Here is a 21,096-nt window from a genome sequence, read left to right as displayed (position 1 = left end):
CACTTCAGAACACAGCATTCATTCTTGACCGGAAACAAAGTATTTTGCTGATCGTCCCTCAGGATCACCAAAGCCATTTACCATGCATTGCAGAATGGTAACCTGCACAGAAAATTTGAAATCACTCCCTGGAGCTCCAAAGCATCACAGCCCCATGTATGGGTACAATGTGTATTTTAAAATGCCATAAAGTTCCTGCTAAGGATCCCACGCATCTCCATATTAATGCTGTGCTGGTATCCTTATTATATTTATTCTTTACATGGATACATTTAATAACTGCTTAGATGCTGTACCCTGGTTTAGGACTGGAGGAGGAAGAAGGAATTTGCTTGAATTTTACCAAGCAAAGGTTTTTAATGACTAATTCTTTCAAACTAAATTTCAAAAAGTAATATTTATTTGATCCTCAATGACAACATCAATAGCAGAAGCATCTGGCTTGCCAGATGCTCAAATAAATAAATCAACAATCAAATTTAACTCATTCTTCTAGTAAAAGACTAAGTGCTAATATCACTGCACGGATATTAGAGATTGTCAATTCTTCTTGTATTCCCATGGGAAACAGGGAGATAGAGGAGAGCTACATCACATACACACTTGAGTAGTGCACAGGAAAGGCCTATGAAAGCAGCCTGAATTTGGCTGGAGATGAACTGCTGCTGCTGTTACAATTTTCAGAGAGATACAATTATTCTACAAAGCCAATGCTCTACTACAATTTCTATTCAATGACTTTAACCAAAAGGACCATTCAGCAAAGATTTCCTTTGTAAATATTGCATGGAGCCTACAGCAGGTTCCTACTTTCTCTTGTTTGCACTGTAGTGGGGCTATGTGGAAGAAGTGCAGGGCATTTCCCTGAATGCGGCTGCAAGACAAGGGAAAGCTGTTTTGGTGCTTTGGGTTTTTGGTGAAGTACCACAAAGGAACTTTCTAAAATATTACATCACTGGAAAATTGTCCAGAGACTAAGGTTTGTCTTTCAACTTAGACACAAAATAAAGCCCCGTGTACACAGGCAGGGAAACCAATGCTCCCTTGTTAATAGAAAAAAAAGTACACTGTGGCACACGTTGCAGACCAGACGGTATCTGACAAGCCAAAAGCATGTTTGTGATACTCTTCTGCCTTTTTTTGGAGGTGAAGGAGAGAGTCTAGAAATATTTTTCTTATGATTTTATTTTGTGTTAAGGTATTTCTCTCCCTCTCTTTTTTTTTCTTCTTAATCTAAGTAGCCCAACAGCCTCACACCACATAGTTAAAACTACGTTTTGCTGCACACAGTGTTACAGGATCCACAGGGAACTCTGCAGCAGCGCCAGGATCCACAAGGAAAACATAAAATACCACAGACTGACTTGGTTAGGAGCACCTTGTGGAAAATGAGAAGAAACCATTGATGAGATTTACAACCGCCTACCAAACTTGGATACCGGTTCCCTTTGCAAACAGCAGGGAATTGAGCATCCCAACCTCTGAGACAAATTTTGCCAGTCCCAACCCATACTTTCCATGCTATAAGAGCATCAGCCTGCTCAATACCATATGTTACCATGAATTGGTCATTGTTCTATTTTAGTATGATCCCATTTTCTAATACCAAAAACTAGCATGCACTTTTATGAGCGTGGGAACTGCCGAACCCTTGGTAGTGGTTTGCACATTGATTCTCCAACATTTAATAACAAATTTGCCTCTTATATGCTCTGGAGATATCCCCTTTACCTCCAGTCTCTAAGAAGGGGTGAGTTCAGACCACCTTCCCCTCTCTGTGGATGCTAATTAGGTCTCTTTCCTTCACGCAGCTGTCTACTCTCATTAAATTTGTAGGAATTTAATATTCTTGAGAGTCTTCTCTGACAGATTTGGTTTAAACAGTGACTGACAGACAGCACGATTGTGTAAGCTTTTTATCATTTGGAGACAAGGCTAAAAATATATTCCTGAAAACACATCTTCAGTCCTACCCAAGCTGTGCACTGGGGAATCGAGGCTTTGGAGCAGCATCCACAACACCTCCATCCATCCAGTGAGGATAAGGACCAGGCAGTCTAGACTGAGAGGACTCCACTTCTATGTCTCCCATTATTTGCTCCATACTGGCATACAATAAAGGTCTCATCCATTCTCCAGGGGAGTTCAGAAGCGCTTTCCATTGACATTAAGATACCTTTGACAATATTCCCATTACAAAGCAGACTGCAAAGGACAACAGTTGTTTTTCCTGCTTCTAGTGACATCCACGAAGAGAGTGGCATAAGACACTTCCAAATTATCATAATTTCTAAGAGTGGAAAGGATGTAGCACGTACTGGAGTTACTGATGAGGAACACAAGCACCCATGCTGGAATGAAACAAAAACCATTTTACAGTCTCTGCAAAAACCGTAGGAAAGAGATCACCGAAAAGAAAACTTAGGATTGGCTGAACCACTGCATATTCTGCTGACGGCTGCTGACAGCTTCAGGAGGGAACTGCATGTGGCTGGTGCCAGCTCTGCTGCCAGCACGTCGCTCCCACAAAAGGTCTCTGTTTGCTAATTTTAGCTCTTCTGAATTACTGCTCACATTAGTGCAAACCTGCCTTCTCCACGGAAGTCTCCAGGTTGCTGCTGCCTGGACCTCTCAGAGTACTGCAGAGCCACAAATCTGATGGTTAAAAAGCCCATGAGGAGCATGCAACAGCTTTGAATCAGCACTAGCAGGGAAAAGGCCAGAGAAGGCAGCACAGCAAAGTGTGCTGCAGAGACGCACAACCCACTTGTCAGAGAGCCACTGAGGAAGAGGATGGAGAAAATGATGCTCTGCATAAAATTTATAGCAGGCTGCGGTGCCCACCAGCTCCCTCACCAGTGAGCGGGTGCAGGACATATCGTAGTTTACACGTTTCTGCCTTTTCTCCATCACCTCAGCTCCTTCTTCCAGGCAGCAAATGCCGGTACAATCAACATGTAAAAGCCATTTAGCAAGGAGGAACAATGCTGATCTAATCCCCAGATCCAGGGCTTGGATGGAGCTCAAAAAGCAGTGTGCGGTAGCGCAGCTCTACGTGAGACAGCTCAGGGGATGGGATCAGGCCCGAGATCCCGGCGGTGCCACCGGGTGTCACTCGGTCCTGGCGGTTCCTGCATCCTAGCAATGGTGGTGTGCATGGTGAGGGGGTTTGTTTTGCTGTTTGCTGCAGATTTGGCGAAATCTGAGCAGAATCCTTCCAAGCTCAAACCCCCTGTTGGAAATGCAGTCAGACACTACCTACAGCATCGCTAACAGAAATACAGCGACAGGGAGAGGCTGCACAGGGCGGGCACCCATCCTGTGTGGCAGAGCCAGAGATCAGCAGCCCCCAGCCCATGCTGGGGAGCTAGGCAGCATCTGAGGCTCCCCCGAGAAGACAGCTGTGGCTTTCTCAGTGCCTTGGCAAAGCTCAGACCTGTGTGCCATCAACCCCTCAGGATGCCTTGAGGAGACTCAGCTGATGCTGCTGCATGGGGTCACCATCCTTACAGGAGGTTGCTGTTTCCAGGTCAGCCCCCCCAGCCATGCCTTTGGTGGGAAGCGCTGCCCCAGGCATCCCTACCGCTCAGACGGTTTTAGGACCCCTCCAGTCCCTCCTCTCTCAGTGAGAGAGAGAGAGAAGCCAGATGCAGCGGTGCTGTAGAGTTATGGCTCAGCAGCAGCAGCCTGTAGGCTATTTTCTGTGCAGTGGACCTGGGAAGATGGGGGCTGCAGGGAAGGACTCCACTTGCTGCTGTCCTGGCTGCTCTGTGAATGCCCTGCCTCTGGTGAGGAGAAACAGCCCACAGCTGGGATGGTACAGTGGAGCAAAATAGGCAGACCAGTAAAACCAAAAGGCATTGGACCTGAACTGGGTAGAGACACTTGCTTTGCTGCCTGGGAAGAGCACAAAGTAAAACAGTGACCTTTTATTTCATCAGTTGTGTCCCCTCATTGAGCCTTATCTGCTGATTCCGCTGAAGAAAGCATGACTGAGCTCTCACTGGGCTGGAAAAGCAGCACAGTGCCAGGAAAAGGAACTTCTCTCCCAGACCTGTGCATTTTCTTTGTATGTTAAACTTGGCCTGTAGGGCTACCTCTGCAGTCCCAAATCTTCACTTAAGTAACCCACTGGAGAATCTTTATGGTGGAGACATTAGATGAACCAGAAGGAACCCAATATGACTTTGAAATCTCAGCACGAGTCTGCATGGTTGGCAGTAAGAGAAAACTGGACCCCCTACTCTACTCTGTAAAAAAGAACAATTGTCTTGGAAGTAATTCAGACACAATAAATGTGGGACTCCTTCATATTAACTGTTTTCAATTGCAGATTTATAGCCTAAAATTAAGCAGATGTTGAGTGTTGAATAGAACACTTAAAAACACAATAGCAAGTTGAAATCATAGTTTCTCTGCACGTAGCAATCAGTAATTTCAATTATTTATCGGAATACAATTAATATATAATAAAATGGAGCAAGATACTACTTAAGAACATAGAAATATTGAAAAAGTTAGCGTGAAAAACAGTAACAGATTTTCAGGTCTTCCAAAATGGTGCAAATATTTTTGGATACAAGACAGACAACTTACAAAAGGATTTGCAAAGTATTTTCTATGTCCTTTAAGGAATTTATTTCAAATAAGGAATTCAGCCTTGAAATAAATAAATAAAATAAAGGTTGATGTTATCTGCGCCCCTGAACTCATGTTCTAAAAAGAGGACAATCAAATATCCAGGAGTTTGTCTCAGTATTAGCATTGCGTTATGCTCATTTGCCTCTATTTCACAACAGAGAGATCAGAGAGACTTCTGCTAGGCCAAACAGAAGATATTGATGATCTCTGGTAGAAGCGATATGCAGAGCTCAGCTTAGCCTTTTTCTTCTAAAGACTAATAAAAGGCAGGGTAAGCTGGGCTGTGCAATTCACAGTACATTAACTCAAAGCTGTGTGTCATGCTTTTTGTGTTGTTCATCACAAAACCAGTCTGAAAACACTTGCACTGTTATCCAGCTGGAAGGCAGAGCACGGCTCAGCAGCTAACCAAGCTGGAACCAGTCTGAGAGTGCTCTCAGCTCCCACAGAGCAGAGGAATAGAGGACATTTTATTTAGGTCCAGAGCTGTGCAAGACTGGCCCTTACAGTATCCAGGAAAACAGCAGCAGGCAATGAAAGCAAGAAGTAATTTGGAAACTGATACAGAAAGCCCCCATTTACCTTAGGTTTGGACTAATTTTCAAAATAATTCCAGGGATTAAAAATAAACAAACATGGGAAATTAAAATCTTGCACCTATTTAAAAAAACCCCACAGATTTATACAAAAGAGTGAGCTGGAGAGGCTGTTGTTTTCATCCCTCTGCTGCAAGACAGGAGCAACACCACCTGGGTCATTCCTGATATGCCTTCTAATAGGGTCTCCAAGATGGAAGTGCTACAGAAACATGCTTCATTTCTTCAATCTATGATTTTAATCCATTTCTTTTTGTCCCATTTGCCATGTACACTGAGACCAAATTGTTTCCTTTAGCTCAGTCTTGCATACTGGATTGTAATCACATACCTTTTACTTTCCCTCTCTTTAACCTAAGCATCCCCAACACCTTCAATCTTTTCTCATAACTCCTGCTCCCCAGGCTCTGATGGCTCTTGTTGCTCCCTCTGCACTTCTAGTAAGTCCACATTTTCTAGCAGCTTCTGGTAAACAGAGGAGCTTGCCGGGATGGCAGCTGTAGACACTTACTGCAGAATTTCAACATCAATTATAGCTACTGTCCACTTATCTAGGAATAAAGTGTCTCAACAGGTCGTTACCACAGCTGGAAGGAAATCAGAGATCCTCTTTTGAAGAGCTGATCTCCAACAGGAGGTGAACATGTAACTTGGTCCTGAGGTAGTCAGTAAAGGGACACAGGAAGCGAAACAGTGATGCGGTCAGAAGCCTTTTAACAGGACAAGGTGAGCCCACCATTTCCACAGAAGTCACCCAGTCCCTATCAGATGGTAATAATAACATCACGTACCAATACCACGTACAATGACGGCTGGATTTGAACTGGCTATCAAGTGGCAAAAGGCTCTTAAATTCACTAGCATTCATGTTGATTATATACTCCTAATGAGCTTCTTGCTCCAAAATACACTTACAATTTTTAAAAACAAAATCAAATTATATCTGAAGAAAATAGTAAACCTCCATTAGCCTCATTAGCTTCACTTCATTTTTTACTGTGGTATTTTGATACAAGTGTATGGTGGAATAATTATCTTACAGATGGCACCAGATATCTAGTTAGTAAAATTAGTATGAAGTCCCTGGTGTTATTTTTAAAATACATGGTTATTTTTGTAGATCTACAATAGCCTCCAGAAAAAAAATTATCCTCAAAAGCTTCTTTTGTGCTAGGATCATGTAACAGAAAGTAGAGCTCTAGGGTTTAATTCCTATCAATCAACAAAATGAGTTTCACACTACTCCCGGCCAGAAGAGTTAATATACACAGTACCACAGGTCATCAGAGAAGTGCTTAAAGTAAATCCAAGAGTGGGTGAGTATTGCTACATTTTGCCATCCCCTGTATTGTTCTTCTAATTTTGTAAAGCCCAAATCACTGAAGGAATTACTAGAGGCACTTAAGTTGTCCTACTGATCCTAGCACCTTTCATCGAACTCGGGCAGCTCTAAGGAGCTGTTCAAACACACAGGGCTGTCCCTTGGAAACATTTCGCTGCTGTTATGAGCCCCCGACGTCCCCCAGAACAGGGAAATATTTGAGCAGGTTTTTAAACAGAGGACAAATAAAAAGTAGATGTCTTTAAAAATACAGGCCTCCGAGGCATCTCAGGTTTCCCCCTCTGTAGCGAGCACAGAAGACTGCTTATCTTGGCTCCAAAACAGATTGATGTGTTCAGCCGGAAGATTCACTATAGCTGACAGAGAACATTTCCTTCATCGTATTGCTTCACCATGCAAGGAGATAACTCAGACTAATAATATTCTGTCTCCTTTTTATCCTCCTATAGCCTACGCATAACTTAATACTTAATTCCAAAGGGCTCGCAGAGGAGATTGGCCCGGTGCTAGTTTCATTTACACACATATAAATCAAAACTCAGTCTACCGGAATTGATAGCACTGCACTAGTGTTAAAAAATAAAATCATCAGCGAGGCCAGAAAATTCCCCCTCAGCTCCTCCAGTCATAAACACCATGTTATCCTAGATTCAGTCACGCCCTCCAAATTTCTAAACATCGCATCCCATTTAAATTTGCATATAAATAGGAGCTATCCTGATTCACAAGAAATACAGCTTTGCCTACCCAGAAAGCATTAGTGCAAATGTAAAATAAGCAGAAAATGGCAGAGCGGTAGAAACCTGGCATCCGTGGCAATTATCTTTACTTCTAATGAATAGCGTCTTCATTTCTTAGTAACTAATTATAGTGGAACTGTTTGGAGAAAAGGACCTCATAATACGCCTGAAAGAACCAGTGTACAGTACCGAACCAGGACCACTTTTGTCCACAGTGTCAAATACCCACTCGCAACCTCCTCCTAGTACCCGAGCCTGCAGGATGAGGCTTTTGAATCTTCCAGGACCCCTAAGTTACCCCAGGTACTATGGACTGCAAGGGTACCATTTTGGGATATGAACAAACCGCGTTCCTAGATCTGAAGTCTTAACCCCCAAGCAGTAATCCTCAGCCACACAGGAAACCCCACTGACTGCAGGCACCTGCCTGACCGTGACTCACAGCTGCATCCAAGCACTCCCTATTCTGCTCTAACTCAAACACACATTGCTGCTTTCAGAAACCCCACATGATTATTCTGGTTTTGAAGGAGGAATTGCAGAAAGCTGAATCAGAAACTTTGAAAACCTCTAGCAAGACCCTGGTTTCACTTACCCTAATCTATCATCATATTTCATCACCAATCTCATACCTGCTCAAAGCTCCCAGCAATGTGCCACCTCTGCCCCCTCCATTAAGATATAAAACAAGGGTTAAGTGACAGATAGTATCAATGTGGATAGCAATCTGTCTCACTCAGAAACCATTGTGCCGGGAATAAAGAAAGAATTATTATACTGGTGTCAATATGATAAATTACAGTCTCTTTTTTTCCCTAAAGAAGAATTTCTAGCTTTTCAACTAGCACAGAAAACCCTCGCCCTTTCAGCACTCTGAACATCAGAGCAGTTTCTCCTGAAATCCTGTTTGGAGTCTCTGCTAATGAAACTGTTTATTTTGGTGGATGGCTGATCATCATAGAATCATAGAATGGTTTGGGTTGGACGGAACATTAAAGATCATCTAGTTCCAACCCCCCTGCCGTGGGCAGGGACACCTTCCACTCGACCAGGTTGCTCAAAGCCCCATCCAACCTGGCCTTGAACACTGCCAGGGATGGGGCATCCACAACTTCTCTGGGCAACCTCTTCCCGTGCCTCACCACCCTCACAGTGAAGAACTTCTTCCTTACACCTAATCTAAATCTACCCTCTCTCAGTTCAAATCCATCACCCCTTGTCCTATCACAACAGGCCCTACTAAAAAGTCTGTCCCCATCTTTCTTATAAGCCCCCTTTGCGTACTGGAAGGCTGCTCTAAGGTCTCCCCAGAGCCTTCTCTTCTCCAGGCCGAACAACCCCAACTCTCTCAGCCTGTCCTCATAGGGGAGGTGCTCCAGCCCTCTGATGCAGTTATTCATTGCAGCACTCATCTTGGATTAAATATGAACTGAGAGCCAGTGATATGAATTCAAACTGTTCTTTCCATATATTTGTTTCCAAGAAGAAAAGTTTGAAAGCTCTTCTCGTTGCCCTTGTTAAAGTGAACAAAATGTTTAGGAAAATGAGTTTTCAGTGTTTTCTCACACCACACAGGTTACGCAATCCCACGTGCCAAACCCATGAAGTTTGTGGTCATGTCTCCCTCCTACAGCAGTGAGTTCACAGCTGCGGCACCAGACAAAACAGGACTAAGAGGAACCTAAAGAAGTCACCTCCTGATTCATCATCCCCTCTCCCTAACATTTATACCCATGCCAGAGGTTTGCCTATAGAGTTATGGAGGAATTTAAGAAGAAATTATATTAGTTATTCTAGTGCTAATGGGAATCCATTAGAAATTTTTTCCTCATGTCCAGTCTAAGCTTCCCTTGCTTCGGTGTAACACTTTTGTTTCTTGTCCTAATCCTATGAACCCTTTCTTTTTGCAGCATCACAACGTGCTTTCAAAGACTCTTCTCACTCTCTTCTGTTCTCTACGCTGAGCAACCTCTACCCTTTTAATCCTTCCTTGACAGACCACTTTTTCTAGACCTCTGATCACTCTTGCTGCTTTCTGCTCCACACCTCTCCATGTGTAATGTCCCAAACAGGAATCAGTATGCTGGTTAATGTCTCCACAGAACCAATCTGCAAGGATCCTTGGGAAACTGGTGAAGGTGCTTCATGAGTAGCCAGTCCCTCACTGCTGGGCACATATTCATGATGGGAGGTTGTACGGCAGGGGAAGGAATAGTCTCTGATATAACTAGAGAGATGTCCTTCAAAGGCTTCAAACATCAGGGCAGAACAAGACTTTGCAGTAGGGACCAGGAGGAGGAATAGTTTTTTAGTGTTTCTAGAGAGACAAGCAGCTGGGTCTTGTATTAGCTCCTTCAGCATGCATCTCTGTCCCCCAGCTTCTGCATCATCAGAGAAAATTAATTGCTGGACTGATTCAGAGCGACGCAACTAAAAGCGGCATCAAAGACTGAGCTAATCGATTTAGTTGTGTGGGAGTGGGGAACAGAAGGGATGTATCTTGCTATTGCTGCCACCTCCGTGAGGGAAGAGCAATTAATACAAAAGGTTGACATGTTAGAAGGTAATTTTTGCTGTCCAATTGCTTGCAACCCCAAGCAATGTCATATCTTCATACTTGCGACCATGCAAAAAAAGATAAGATGTAAGGGAGAAGTTTCATTACTGCAGCAGCTGGAGGGGGATTGCCAAGCCCTGGGACATGCACTCCCAGGGAGTGACCTACTGCTCTCCCAGCCCTGCAGCATGTCCGTAATCTCTCTCGCAATATGGTTGAAAATAGAGCTGGCTACAGGAAAAAAGGGGAGGGGGTGGGGAGAAAAGCAAACTAATTCAGCTTATTACTAAAACCTTGATGAGCAAAAGTCCAATGCAGAAAAAAAATGCATTGCCAGAGGACTTGTGAAGTCCAGGAAATGAGCACTGGCAGATCTGGCACACGCGGCTGCGTTTGCCCCTTGCTCTGCGCAGCCGAGTGACGAGTCTCCAAACAGCCCTCAACTCTCTTCCATACCAAACACAGGACCTTTGTTCTCTGCACATTGTGTGTTTAAGGAACTGAGGGTGCTTCTGGACCCCTACCTCTTCGCTTCCAGATGCAGCCAACCCCTCTGCCCTTCAAGTGTCAACTTCACACTCTGCAAAAATATGAGCACTGTTTAACAGGTCATACCTGGGGTTTAAAAAAAGAGGGAGCTCCTGGATGGCACAGAGTGTGTTATTGCAACCCTGAACATCCCTTCTCAGCCCCTCACTTGCCCTGGGATAACCTTCACCTCAATAACCAGTGCAGTGGTTATTGAGTAAGGATATTTGGCAAGCTTGAAAACAGGGAAGGGAAGCTGGATGAAGGGGTACATAGCCTTGTACTCTTGGAGGCATTAAACATTGGGTCAGAAATACCTACCTGGGCACTGAACCCTATAAACTGTCTCCCAAAGCTTGCAAAGATAAATATACACTGGCAACAGACCTTTCCTCCAGCATCCCTGGGAAAGGGATGGGGACCTGCAGATTGGAGGAGGGACATGGGGACTAATGCGGGGAAAGGTGCTGGTTTACAATCAGAACCATTTGAAACGACTTTCTTTGAAAGCTTCCCCCTTATTCCACCCATGTTCCTTCCCAAGCCCAGAGAAAGCTCTGGAAAGTGCTGGAACAGGAAGATCTGCCTCCTCACACAGGGCAGGCTCTCCTCCCCAGCAACTACAGTCCCCTACCTCAGCTCTCCTGAACTTCCCACAAGGTATTAAAAAGCAACAGCAGACAGCAGGCTCTCTCCAGCTTGCTATATTTAACTGCAGACCTCTAAGCTCTCTCCTCCCTTTGCACTCCTCTAGAAGAGCCATGCAGTAACATGGGGAACAAGAGCTGCTCCTCATTACTGTCACGAGCCTGAAGCTCGGGTTTGCTCGCACTGCCTCCGCTCTGGGGCTCCTGCATTGCTACATGTGCGATAAAAACCATCAGAGTATACACAGGAGGAGGAAGGGAACCCTTTTGTTTCTCCGTCCCAAGAACTGAAGGTACGAAATGTTAATACTTGGAAATCAGCAACTGCCAAGAACAAGTTCCTCACCCACCCATCCACCCTACGCTTTGAAGTGTTTTCTTTCTAGCTTTACCTTGGCACGCTGGCCAAATAAGTCACAAGTTTCCGAAGGTCTTCCTGCCTTATTCTGTCGTGATTGCTGCGGGCTGGGAAGGTCAAGACAGGACCACCTCGTTTATCACGGCCACCTGCGGAAAATAAAGGATTGTTAGAAAATCAGGCAGGAAGCACACGTCAAAAAAACTATGTGCACTGAATTGATAAACATAAATTACGGCACATTCAAGAGCCCGTGCACTCTTTGTAGCTTTCAGGCTTGCCTAATTGAGGAAGACATGCTTGCATTTGCTGGAGCTCCAAAGCAGGGGAAATAAATAATAAAAAAAAAAATAAACAAACCCAACACATAAGGAAAATTGCTACTAGCATTTCTTCTGGCTTTCACCTAATCCCTTCAAATGTAATATAACTGCCAATCCAAGCAGGCAATGCTAACAAAATCTCACTGTGGGGATAGTTTTAAACTGGTCAACACCAAGAAAGTGAAAGTATTTTTCACTGTTACTCAGTGTGTTGCATTGTTCATTGCTAGATAGTCTACAATGTCCTGCCAGTTAGAAGTGATGTATCCCAGTAATGTTTATGCAGCAAGACGTTCTAATCTATCTGGCAATTCATTAGAAATTGAAATTTTGATTAGAAGTTCATGCCTCCTATGCTTTCTATTTAGAGAGTGTTGTTGGCAATTGGAATGATTTTTGGGTTGGTTTTTTCCTGTAGCTTTCCTGTCTTAAAATCCACTCCTTTTAAACCGCCAGTGTCTGGCACTTCATCATTTACAGCAATTGTCAAAAGGCTTAGCCATAAAGGAATGACTCTACCCTGAATTATACAATCACAAATATAGGGGTGAATACAATCTATTCTACAGCACCTTATTTTATTCTCTGCTGTGAATAAAGTTTAATAAGCTTGAAACTGAAGTCTAGTGCCTCAATGTTTAGTTCTTTCTTCACATATTATCACAGGATTTTTTCAGGAATTGCGTGGTGTTAGATATGTGTTCGCATTGTTATCTAGGAAAAAAGTCATAGCAAAATTACAGTTCAAAAAACTAGCATAGAAGTGCAGAGACCTTGAAAATAAGCTGTAAAAATGCAGATGAGTTCGTGCTTTTCAATGGAAAGTATAATCCTTTTAACAGAAATATCACTTCTGAGAAAGGAAAATCACGTGCTTCTCTGAACTAATTTACCTGGCCAACAAGAAGAAAAAGCTATGCTAGGACACGCACTTCTCCAGCACAGATCCATGCTGCTCTCTCTCATGCAGAACACAGGACGCCCAGACTCTGTGGGCCATGACTTCTGTAGGGGTCCTAAACACCCTAATTCAGTAGGAAGAGCCCTAAGAGACTCTGCTGTAAAAGTAGGATTGGCATGAGAGCACATGTGCGCTTGGAAAAACAGTATCCTGGATCACCACAGGGCAAAGAATTTCTCTGGGCAGAATTTAGATCAGGAATCAAGGAGGTGCCTCATATGGCAGGAGTTCCTGCAGGAGGACAAACCAGAAAACAAACTGATGAGATACACGCACGTACCCCCAAGGCACAGGTTTTCCAGCTGGCCCTGCATACAGAACAGAGAAGTCACTTGTAGATCCAGCTCCCATCTGACAACATACCCCTGTCCAGTCCATTTTATTCTGAAACCGTCCATTCAGTTGATGTCATGATAGGTACAAGCTCACAGCACAAACCTTCTAGCACAAAGTATCTCTCTGTGTGATCATAGTCACACAGAAGCAGCTAAAAATAGCAATGTTGTTACTATATATACATTTTGTTCAAATATATATATTATTTTTCTAAAAATTGCTAAGCCCTGTCTAAAGAGTTTTCTACAGCACTGCAGACCAGACTGTACAAGTCAAAGTCTGTTACATAAACTTCATCTATACAGCTAGAGATGCCAGTGTTACCCTATGTGTTACAGTTTGTCAGCATTGAAATTCCCATAGTTTTCAATGGATGCTATATACCTGAAGGGCTACATCGTGCAACTCTCCCCCGGAGCCAGGTCACGTCCAATTTGTCCAGGGGTATAAATGGAGAGGCAAACAAAAGATGCCATCTTCATTTTGAGCCCTCGTGCAGCCAGGGGTGCATATGGAGTACAAAAACTGTCCTGCCTAATCTCCACCCAAATCTCTGTGCCTCATGTTTGCCTTTGGCTCCGCACCATGAAGGTGAGGAAGGTCCATGGGAATTCGGTGTCAGCTTGGCTGATCCATGCCTCTGCCCCATAGCATGAGAATGGGGGTGGAATATAACAAGGATTCAATTTACAAGGAAATAAGCTCATTTTTATTTTCAGATCTATATACATATATATTTATAAAAAAAAATAATCCTTATTTTAAGCACATTCTCCCTTTGTTGAGATTATTTCACACAGCGTAACAATGCCAAAACCATTATATCATGCATGATGTGTCCAACAGAAAAGCAAGCCAGCCTATAGAATGGCAAACCAATGTAGTAACTAAAGCTGGAGGGAAATATTTTTTCAACACAGGAAGCTTTTCAAGGTTTTGAAAAATTTCCTGTCATATCAAGATGTAACCAAGGCTTTCAAAAGCTTCCAAATACTCACTGAAGCAGAGACCTGAACTTGAATTGCATCCCAGAAGAACATGCTACCCGCTACTCAGTCAGGCTCCCTCTCCTCCTCCATTCCCAATTAATTAAACATTACTACAAAGTGGAAAAGCACTAAGAGATGAGATCAGGAGACATCCAAGCCCACAGTTATAATCCTCTCCCAGGATATGAAACACCTGGGAAGGGCCATGAGCTTCCCACAGCCCAGCAGCCCTGATCACTCTGATGCTGCCCATTCACCTCGGCTTGGTAAACCAAAAATTGCGTTTCTGACCAGGGACCCCTTTCCCACCTACAGTTCCACCAAAGTGAGCTCTGGGGAAGGAGAAAAAAAAAAAAAAAAAAAAAAGAAAAAAAAAATCTAAATTCTGGTATGCTGAAAAAGTTAAATCAGAAAATTCTTGACCCTTTTACTAAGAGTAACACAAGGATTTCAGCTACAGAAAAGGAAACAGGGTCCAGAACATTCCTGCCCTGTCTTTGCTTCAGGATAAAAATTGTCCCTCAACAGTTCATCTACAGTGTCCTCAGGGGAGCTGGATAAATAAGGCTCTACACAGAGTCAGAAGTTACTAGGACAGACCAGAGGAAATGGGTTAATTCTCGTTGGAGGAAGAAGGTTACATGATGACCCAGTTGGAGGTTTCTGGATGATGGAAGGATAAATAAGTGCCTGGACCAATTCCTTCTAGTCCTATGGCACAGAAAAACAAGGAAACATGTGGCAACTCTCAAGAAATGTGAGGTTTAGAAACAAATGTTTCTCATTTGTGATAAAAGTACAGCTCTATGCTTTGAGCAATAGGGTGAAATTATTATTACAAGTGCATCGTACATATTAAAATCCTTCACTTGTTTCCAAATTATTCATGAGCAATCCCTAATTTTTATGAATGCCTGCATAATTTACAATTTTATGAAGAGCCTTTATGAAGAAACGTCAGGTTTCTTCCAGAACAAACCACGGTATGTTTAATTCACCATAAGACTTGCAGAGTTCAGTAACTGTGGTTTACTCTCTTAAATACTAATAATATGTAGCTTTTCCATTGCAGTTTATAACTGCAAATCTCAGCTTTTCTAGGCAGACTAAATGGGATATTACCACCATTGAACTTTAGACACCAACATGCCTATATTAGGACCCTCATCTTCTTTAACAGAGCCTCCAGACAGGTAGCAACAGCAACTAAAAGAGAAGAAAACCTTTTGGCACTGTCTATACAGGGAGTCTATACCTTTCCTCTTCTTTATTATTAACTCCTTTTTTACTGAGGGGAATAATGAGGTACAGAGAGGGGAAGAAATTCAACCCAGATCCCACAGCAAGCCACTTGAAGAACCAGGAGTAGAAATTAGGTTTTCTGACTCTTAGTCCATTGTATTAGAGCTTCATAGTGCTTAGGCTAAAAATCAGCAACTAAAAACATTACAGAAACTCTGTCTCTGCTTGTTAGTAATCCACCCAAGGAGGCTAATGTTGCTCCAAGTCAGCCAATCTTGCCCCAAGTCAGCCATGATCTCAACACCAATTTTATATGCACAGTCTCTTCAGAGAACTACCCGGCACATTGCTTCAAAAGAAAATAAAAAATGGAAGGAAGTAGAGAGTCTCAATTGCTCTAATCAGTGTGTCCCATCTCCTGCCTCCCACTGGGCTCACAGACATGGGATGCAATAATCAAACATGTCTTTAGGTTTGCTAATTACAGTTATTAAATGCTAAAACAAACAGCTGATAATTTCTAATTGTTTTTCAAGGTGGGTTTTCATGGGCTTTGCTCTGATTTAGGGAGACAAACAGATGGCCTAGTTATTAGTGGTCTGGAAAAAGGAGTCAGAAAAACACACATTCTTCAGGGCACAAAGTACACTGAGAACAAATATTTAGCCATATATCTCTTGCATTCCTCCTACAAAATCCTTTATTGATGGCCTTGCCTGTCAGTGGCTTGCTTGCCAGTTCTTCCCATCTCCCTTTCTTCTAGCCTATACAGAAACCATTGCTAAATTCAGCATTTGTTCCCAGAAGTAGGCATTTGTTCCCAGAAGTAGGATTACATCATTTTTTTCTCCTCAAATCATACAGGGGATATTGCAGTGATGGCATAAGGCATCGTGATGCATACCACATTAAAAGAAAACATTAAAGAAACCTCAAAAAACCTACATGGGAAGCATAGTCAGTGACCTTCTGATAACCACTTTTCTGGTTAAGCCTGCAACCGAGAGGAAAGGGACTCCAGCCATAAGATCCCTGTCCTGGCAGCTGCCTGAACTGACATCTTAATCGTTTCAGCGCCGGGCCCAAAGCTTTCTGCCTATGGTGGCTTCAACTGCCCCCAGGTAAGTCAAGATGTTGGCCAACCCCGAGTGTTACTAATGTGAACTCAGTGTATGGGCCTTCCCAATTTCAAGTCCTGAGGCACAACCATCCCTGATAATACACAAAAAGCTGAAATGCCAGCTTTGGGTAATCCTGTTTAGGACAGGAAATTATCAGTTTCCGTTAATGCAGACTTCTTGTATACAACAGATAACAATTTTATCAAGCTCCATTTTCAAGCTGCATCTCTCCAGTTCTGTCAGCCATTCTATCATGATACTTACCTGCTTGCATTTATCTATATTTAAGGGATTCAGGCCCTCCGCTTCCTTCTGCACTCTCTTTATAAGCATGAATTCACAAGGATTAACCAGAGACACAGACAAATGTCCACACATGTAAAGGCTCCCAAGCACCTTGTCTAAGGTCCTGCAACACATCAGCAATGGAGACAGGAGCAGTACACAGTGTCTCTGGCCTCTGTTCAGATGTCTACTGCAGTTCAAATGAATATGCAGCTTCATCTGACTCCTGCAGATCATAAGCTGATCAATCTTGATGTTGCAGACTCTGCCGAGACCATAAGTGAGTTTCCAGAGGAGTTGAAATACTCCTTCAGATGGTATTTCAGTCCAAAATATGGTGAAAAAAATGAATGATAATGAAGAGAACTAGGAGACAGAATGAGTTCAGCTGATGTCAGGCGCCTCCATAAAATGACAAACAATATGCTCTGGATTTCTAAATCTAATTGACAGACTTCCTAGGAAAGCAAAGTATCAAGGAATTGGTATCCAGAGTCTTAAAATAATATTCTTTTCCTTACCATAGCTGAGCTCTGTGAGAGTCTGCTTGCTACCAGAGCTCCTGTGAACAGACCTCTACACTAAAACTCCTCCAGCTTCAAGAGGGACTAATTTGTTGTAAGGGTCATATATAGGATTATCTGTATGACCACCCTCAAATTCAGTTGGTTCCACAGCAGGTGATTTTAGTGCAACAGTGATGGAAATTTAAGCTCCCACAACAAGCCCACCTGCAAATTAACACAGCTGCAATGCAGTCACCAGGTCCTGATCCTCCAGTGTGTTGCTCTTTGCAGCATCCCATATACCAGAGTCAATTGCCTGACTCAAATCCTAATGGCCAACAGCTGCAACATTTAGGGTTAATGACTCCAAAAACAAGGCTGTATGTTCCACCAGAAGATCACTTAGCAGAATAGATCAGAGGCTGTTGACAGGATGCTCAGCGCAGCCACTGGAGGATCCTATTTCCCCCCAAGTAGATTTGTTCTGCAGTCACCCAGAGCCAATGCGTGGATTTGAAAAGACCACGTGTTGTGGCTTGTAATATACCTTTGCTGATTTATGCAAGTATTTGGGGGTACTACTTCAATTTTAAATGTTTACTTGCCAACAAGCCACTGGGAAAATTGTCTCATTTTCCACAGAGGAAGTTATTGCCCCAGCAAAGCAAAACCAAGAACAAGTGAAACTCATTAAAACGAAGGAAGAGCTTCTTTGTGTGGAAGGTAAAACTTCCAGACAGAGTCCAGAGGAGCCTGTTTCTTCCTCTGGAAGAAGTTGGTTTGCTGTAAAGTAGCACCAGTACCCTCCTCTTCAATGCTGGCCGTTATTCACACCTGTGCAAACCTCACTGACTTTTGCCCCAGCTGCAAATTAGTTTTTTGATCTCGCCTCCTCTATCACAGATGTATGGGAATAGCTGTATATATTTAAAAAACAATAGAGCAACTGCACAAAATAAACCTCAAATCTTCTAAAGCAAAACACTCCACTGCACACCCTCTTGTCCCTGGAGAAGAGAAGGGAAAAAAACAGCACGTGGCAATTCCAGTCATGCTGCTGATGGCCATACTGACAGGCACTCCAAACTCATGCCACTGGGCGTAACTTCAGAAGCTGTACAGAGTAAGGAGAAACAAAGAGATGCCATATTCACCCTGATCACACACTGTTTGTCTTCCTGATTTGAGATAAGCACAGAGAAACAGCAAAGGCAAAGTTTCTGATGGTCATCAGCAAAGGGAAATATGTGATAAACTGATTTAATATAACTGGCTGTTCAGGTTTGCCACGTCCCCAGCAGGTAAGTCCTCAACAGCTACAGCCAAGTGGAGGATGCTGCAAATTAATGAAAGTTCGGGGGAGAGTTCGAGCTATTGGACTCATGGAACTGCTATTAGGAAGTCTTTCCCCCGCCCTGGATTTAAGAAGAAATTCAGTCTAGAGCTGGAAAACGCTAGCAGATGAAAATGTTTCTGAAGTTGCACATTCCAGCAACGTTTTCCATTTCAAATAGCCTATGTTTTCCCACAAAAAAGTATTAAAAAAACCCAACCATTGCTAATACAGAGAGGATGTCCAGTTGTGAATTTCAGTGCTTCTTGTCAGTTAAAATTGATTCCTTAGGAAAAAAACATAAGCCTACAAACCAAAGCTCCTTCATAGAAATAAGGAAATTTTCAGAGGTGACAAGTCTCATTAGTGGGACAGGAGAGTACACCTTACTGCAAAATGACCAAAATGGTTGGTTGTTATCGTATTAATTATCTCAGGTGCTACAGTCACCTCCTTGGGTCCTTATATTGATTTATAAGCTCCCAGCCTTGATTTCTATATAAGGACAACTCTCAAATGCCTGCATAAATGAAGACAAGACCCTTCCTGAGATATATATGGAGCTCACTGTGTCTTTAAGGACGACAAAACCCTGTGAGCTGGAACAGCATGGGATGTATACAGACCTTCTTGCTTCACAGGCTCAGTTCCTTCCTCTTATTGTTATTTTGAAAGTCCCTATCATTAATTGAGAAGCTATACCTATGTGACAGGATGCAGGGACCCATCGACCAGGAGGTGGTCAGAGTCCAGCACATTTGGATGACACCCAATCAATGACTTGTGATCCCACAAGTTCTTGTGAGTCTTTTTGGATAGAAATTTTGATTGCATTGATTTTTTGCCCAGTTTTGTATGGCACTTGAACCTTTCTGCTTCTCCACAAGGCAGCACAGGTTGCATCACTACTCTCACACATGCTAATTAAGGAAGCACACAAAGGAGAAATCTCCCTGCTCTAAGGAGATATTGGTGGAACTTGGCAAGCTGCTAGTGTCCAAGCGCCAGGACAGTAAGTGCTGGCAGTGACTAGACATTCTCCACAGAAATTATTTAATTTAGTCCATGGCTACAGTTAAAATGTATGGAAAGAAATATGGCAACTGATTCTGCACACTACATTTACAACCTGTAAATGAAATCAGAAATCACAGGAAACATTTTGCTTTCTGCTTTAACCTTAGAGTCCCAATGAGGATATTTAAACAGCCCCTATAGGTAAAGGCTCTTCTCTATCCTCAAAAATGACCTAATATTATTGAAAAACAAAAGGAAAAGAACAAACAACAACAACAAAAAAATGCGGCAGGCTCAGACCTCATCAAAAGACCTGGAAACTTTACAGTTTAAACTTCCTCGTTTTCTTCTTCAAAGAAAAATCTGCATCGATGCAGCAGCAAATTCTAGATGAAAGCATGATGGCCCAGAACCACTAGCAAAATTCAATAATCAAGCAATGCTATGTTTTTCTAATAGCCTATTTCCTCTTTTTGGAATTTCCGTTCATTTCAAACTACATCAGGGAATGGTATAAAATGGAAGACATTTTTCTGTAACAAAATGTAGAACGATGCTGATGTTTCATTTGAAATTTCCATTCCAGAGGAAGAGGAGAATGGAAACTTTTAATTTAAATCAAAACTTTTTGTGCAAATACAAAATGTTTACATCATTCCAATATTAAATATTTTGGTTAGTTCTATTCCCAACCCAATACAAATTCCAGTGTCCACAAATCAGCGTTTGAGACCCCCTGAAACCTGGATCTGAACTCCTCCAGTGCCCAGAGAGCCCTGCGGCATTTCAACCCTTTCTCTGAAGATTGAAGCGTATCCATCACGGAAAAAAAAAACCAACATGCCCCTCCACATGTGGTCCCATGTACCCCTGGCACTAAGTGACCTGCGGTGTCTTCAGACAAGTTTTTGGGAAGGTCAGTGTCTTCCTCTCTGAGCCTTCCTCTGATTCACCCTGCTGGCCTAAATTTAGTGAAACCTAATTGAAAAGTTGATCTGATCTATTTACACTGAAATTCTTCCTCTAAAGACCTTTCGGGAAATCTCTCTCTGTTTTTCCTCCAGGCTCTCAGCCAGGCTCAGACATTGCTGTGACCCAGCTCCCAAGGCTGCTCCCGAGACATGCAGGGTTGGGGACAGTGGGCTTTTGAAGGATGGATATGGCCAAACCGTTACCGCATCCACTTCTCCCTGCCCCATGCCTTTTATTACCCAAAGTCCACAGAAAAACCTCCTGCACGCACATTGGGAGCTCTGCTTGTCACAGCTGCAGCAGCTCACCAGTTTATTGCACCCTTCTGCCTTTTGCTGTTGATTCCTCCATGCTCAATCACCCTCTCAGAAACCTGGCCAGCCTCCTCCTTTGTACTCCTGCGTCGGCAGATGAGCGGAAGGTACCTGGGTGACAGGCGTAAGCCCATGCGCTGTTGCTCTTCTGAGCCCTCCGGGAATGGGAAGTGCCGGGAAGGATCCTGAGAAACTCTTCTGGGTGGGACGTGGGGAAAGGGCAAATGCTTTCAGCGAGACCCATGGCATTAGTCAACTAACAAGCTTTTCATAACCTAAGTGTATGAA

General features: G+C 43.1%; 1 protein-coding gene across 14 annotated transcripts in view; it reads right to left on the bottom strand.

The window, feature by feature from the left end:
• KALRN (kalirin RhoGEF kinase) overlaps window positions 1-21,096 on the bottom strand; it is a 532,819-nt gene that overhangs the window by 338,755 nt on the left and 172,968 nt on the right. For all 14 annotated transcript variants that reach the window (XR_005932657.1, XR_005932658.1, XR_005932659.1 and 11 more), the window contains exon 3: window positions 11,444-11,558. Coding sequence is in view for 11 of the 14 variants with exons in the window: in XM_030018367.2 (XP_029874227.2) it covers window positions 11,444-11,558 (115 nt within the window). In the remaining 3 variants the exon portion in view is untranslated. The remainder of the gene's footprint in view (window positions 1-11,443; window positions 11,559-21,096) is intronic.

The sequence above is a fragment of the Aquila chrysaetos genome, chromosome 6, assembly GCF_900496995.4.
Source record: "Aquila chrysaetos chrysaetos chromosome 6, bAquChr1.4, whole genome shotgun sequence".
NCBI classification, from domain to species: Eukaryota; Metazoa; Chordata; class Aves; order Accipitriformes; family Accipitridae; genus Aquila; species Aquila chrysaetos.
This window is presented reverse-complemented; position numbering and strand designations above follow the sequence as displayed.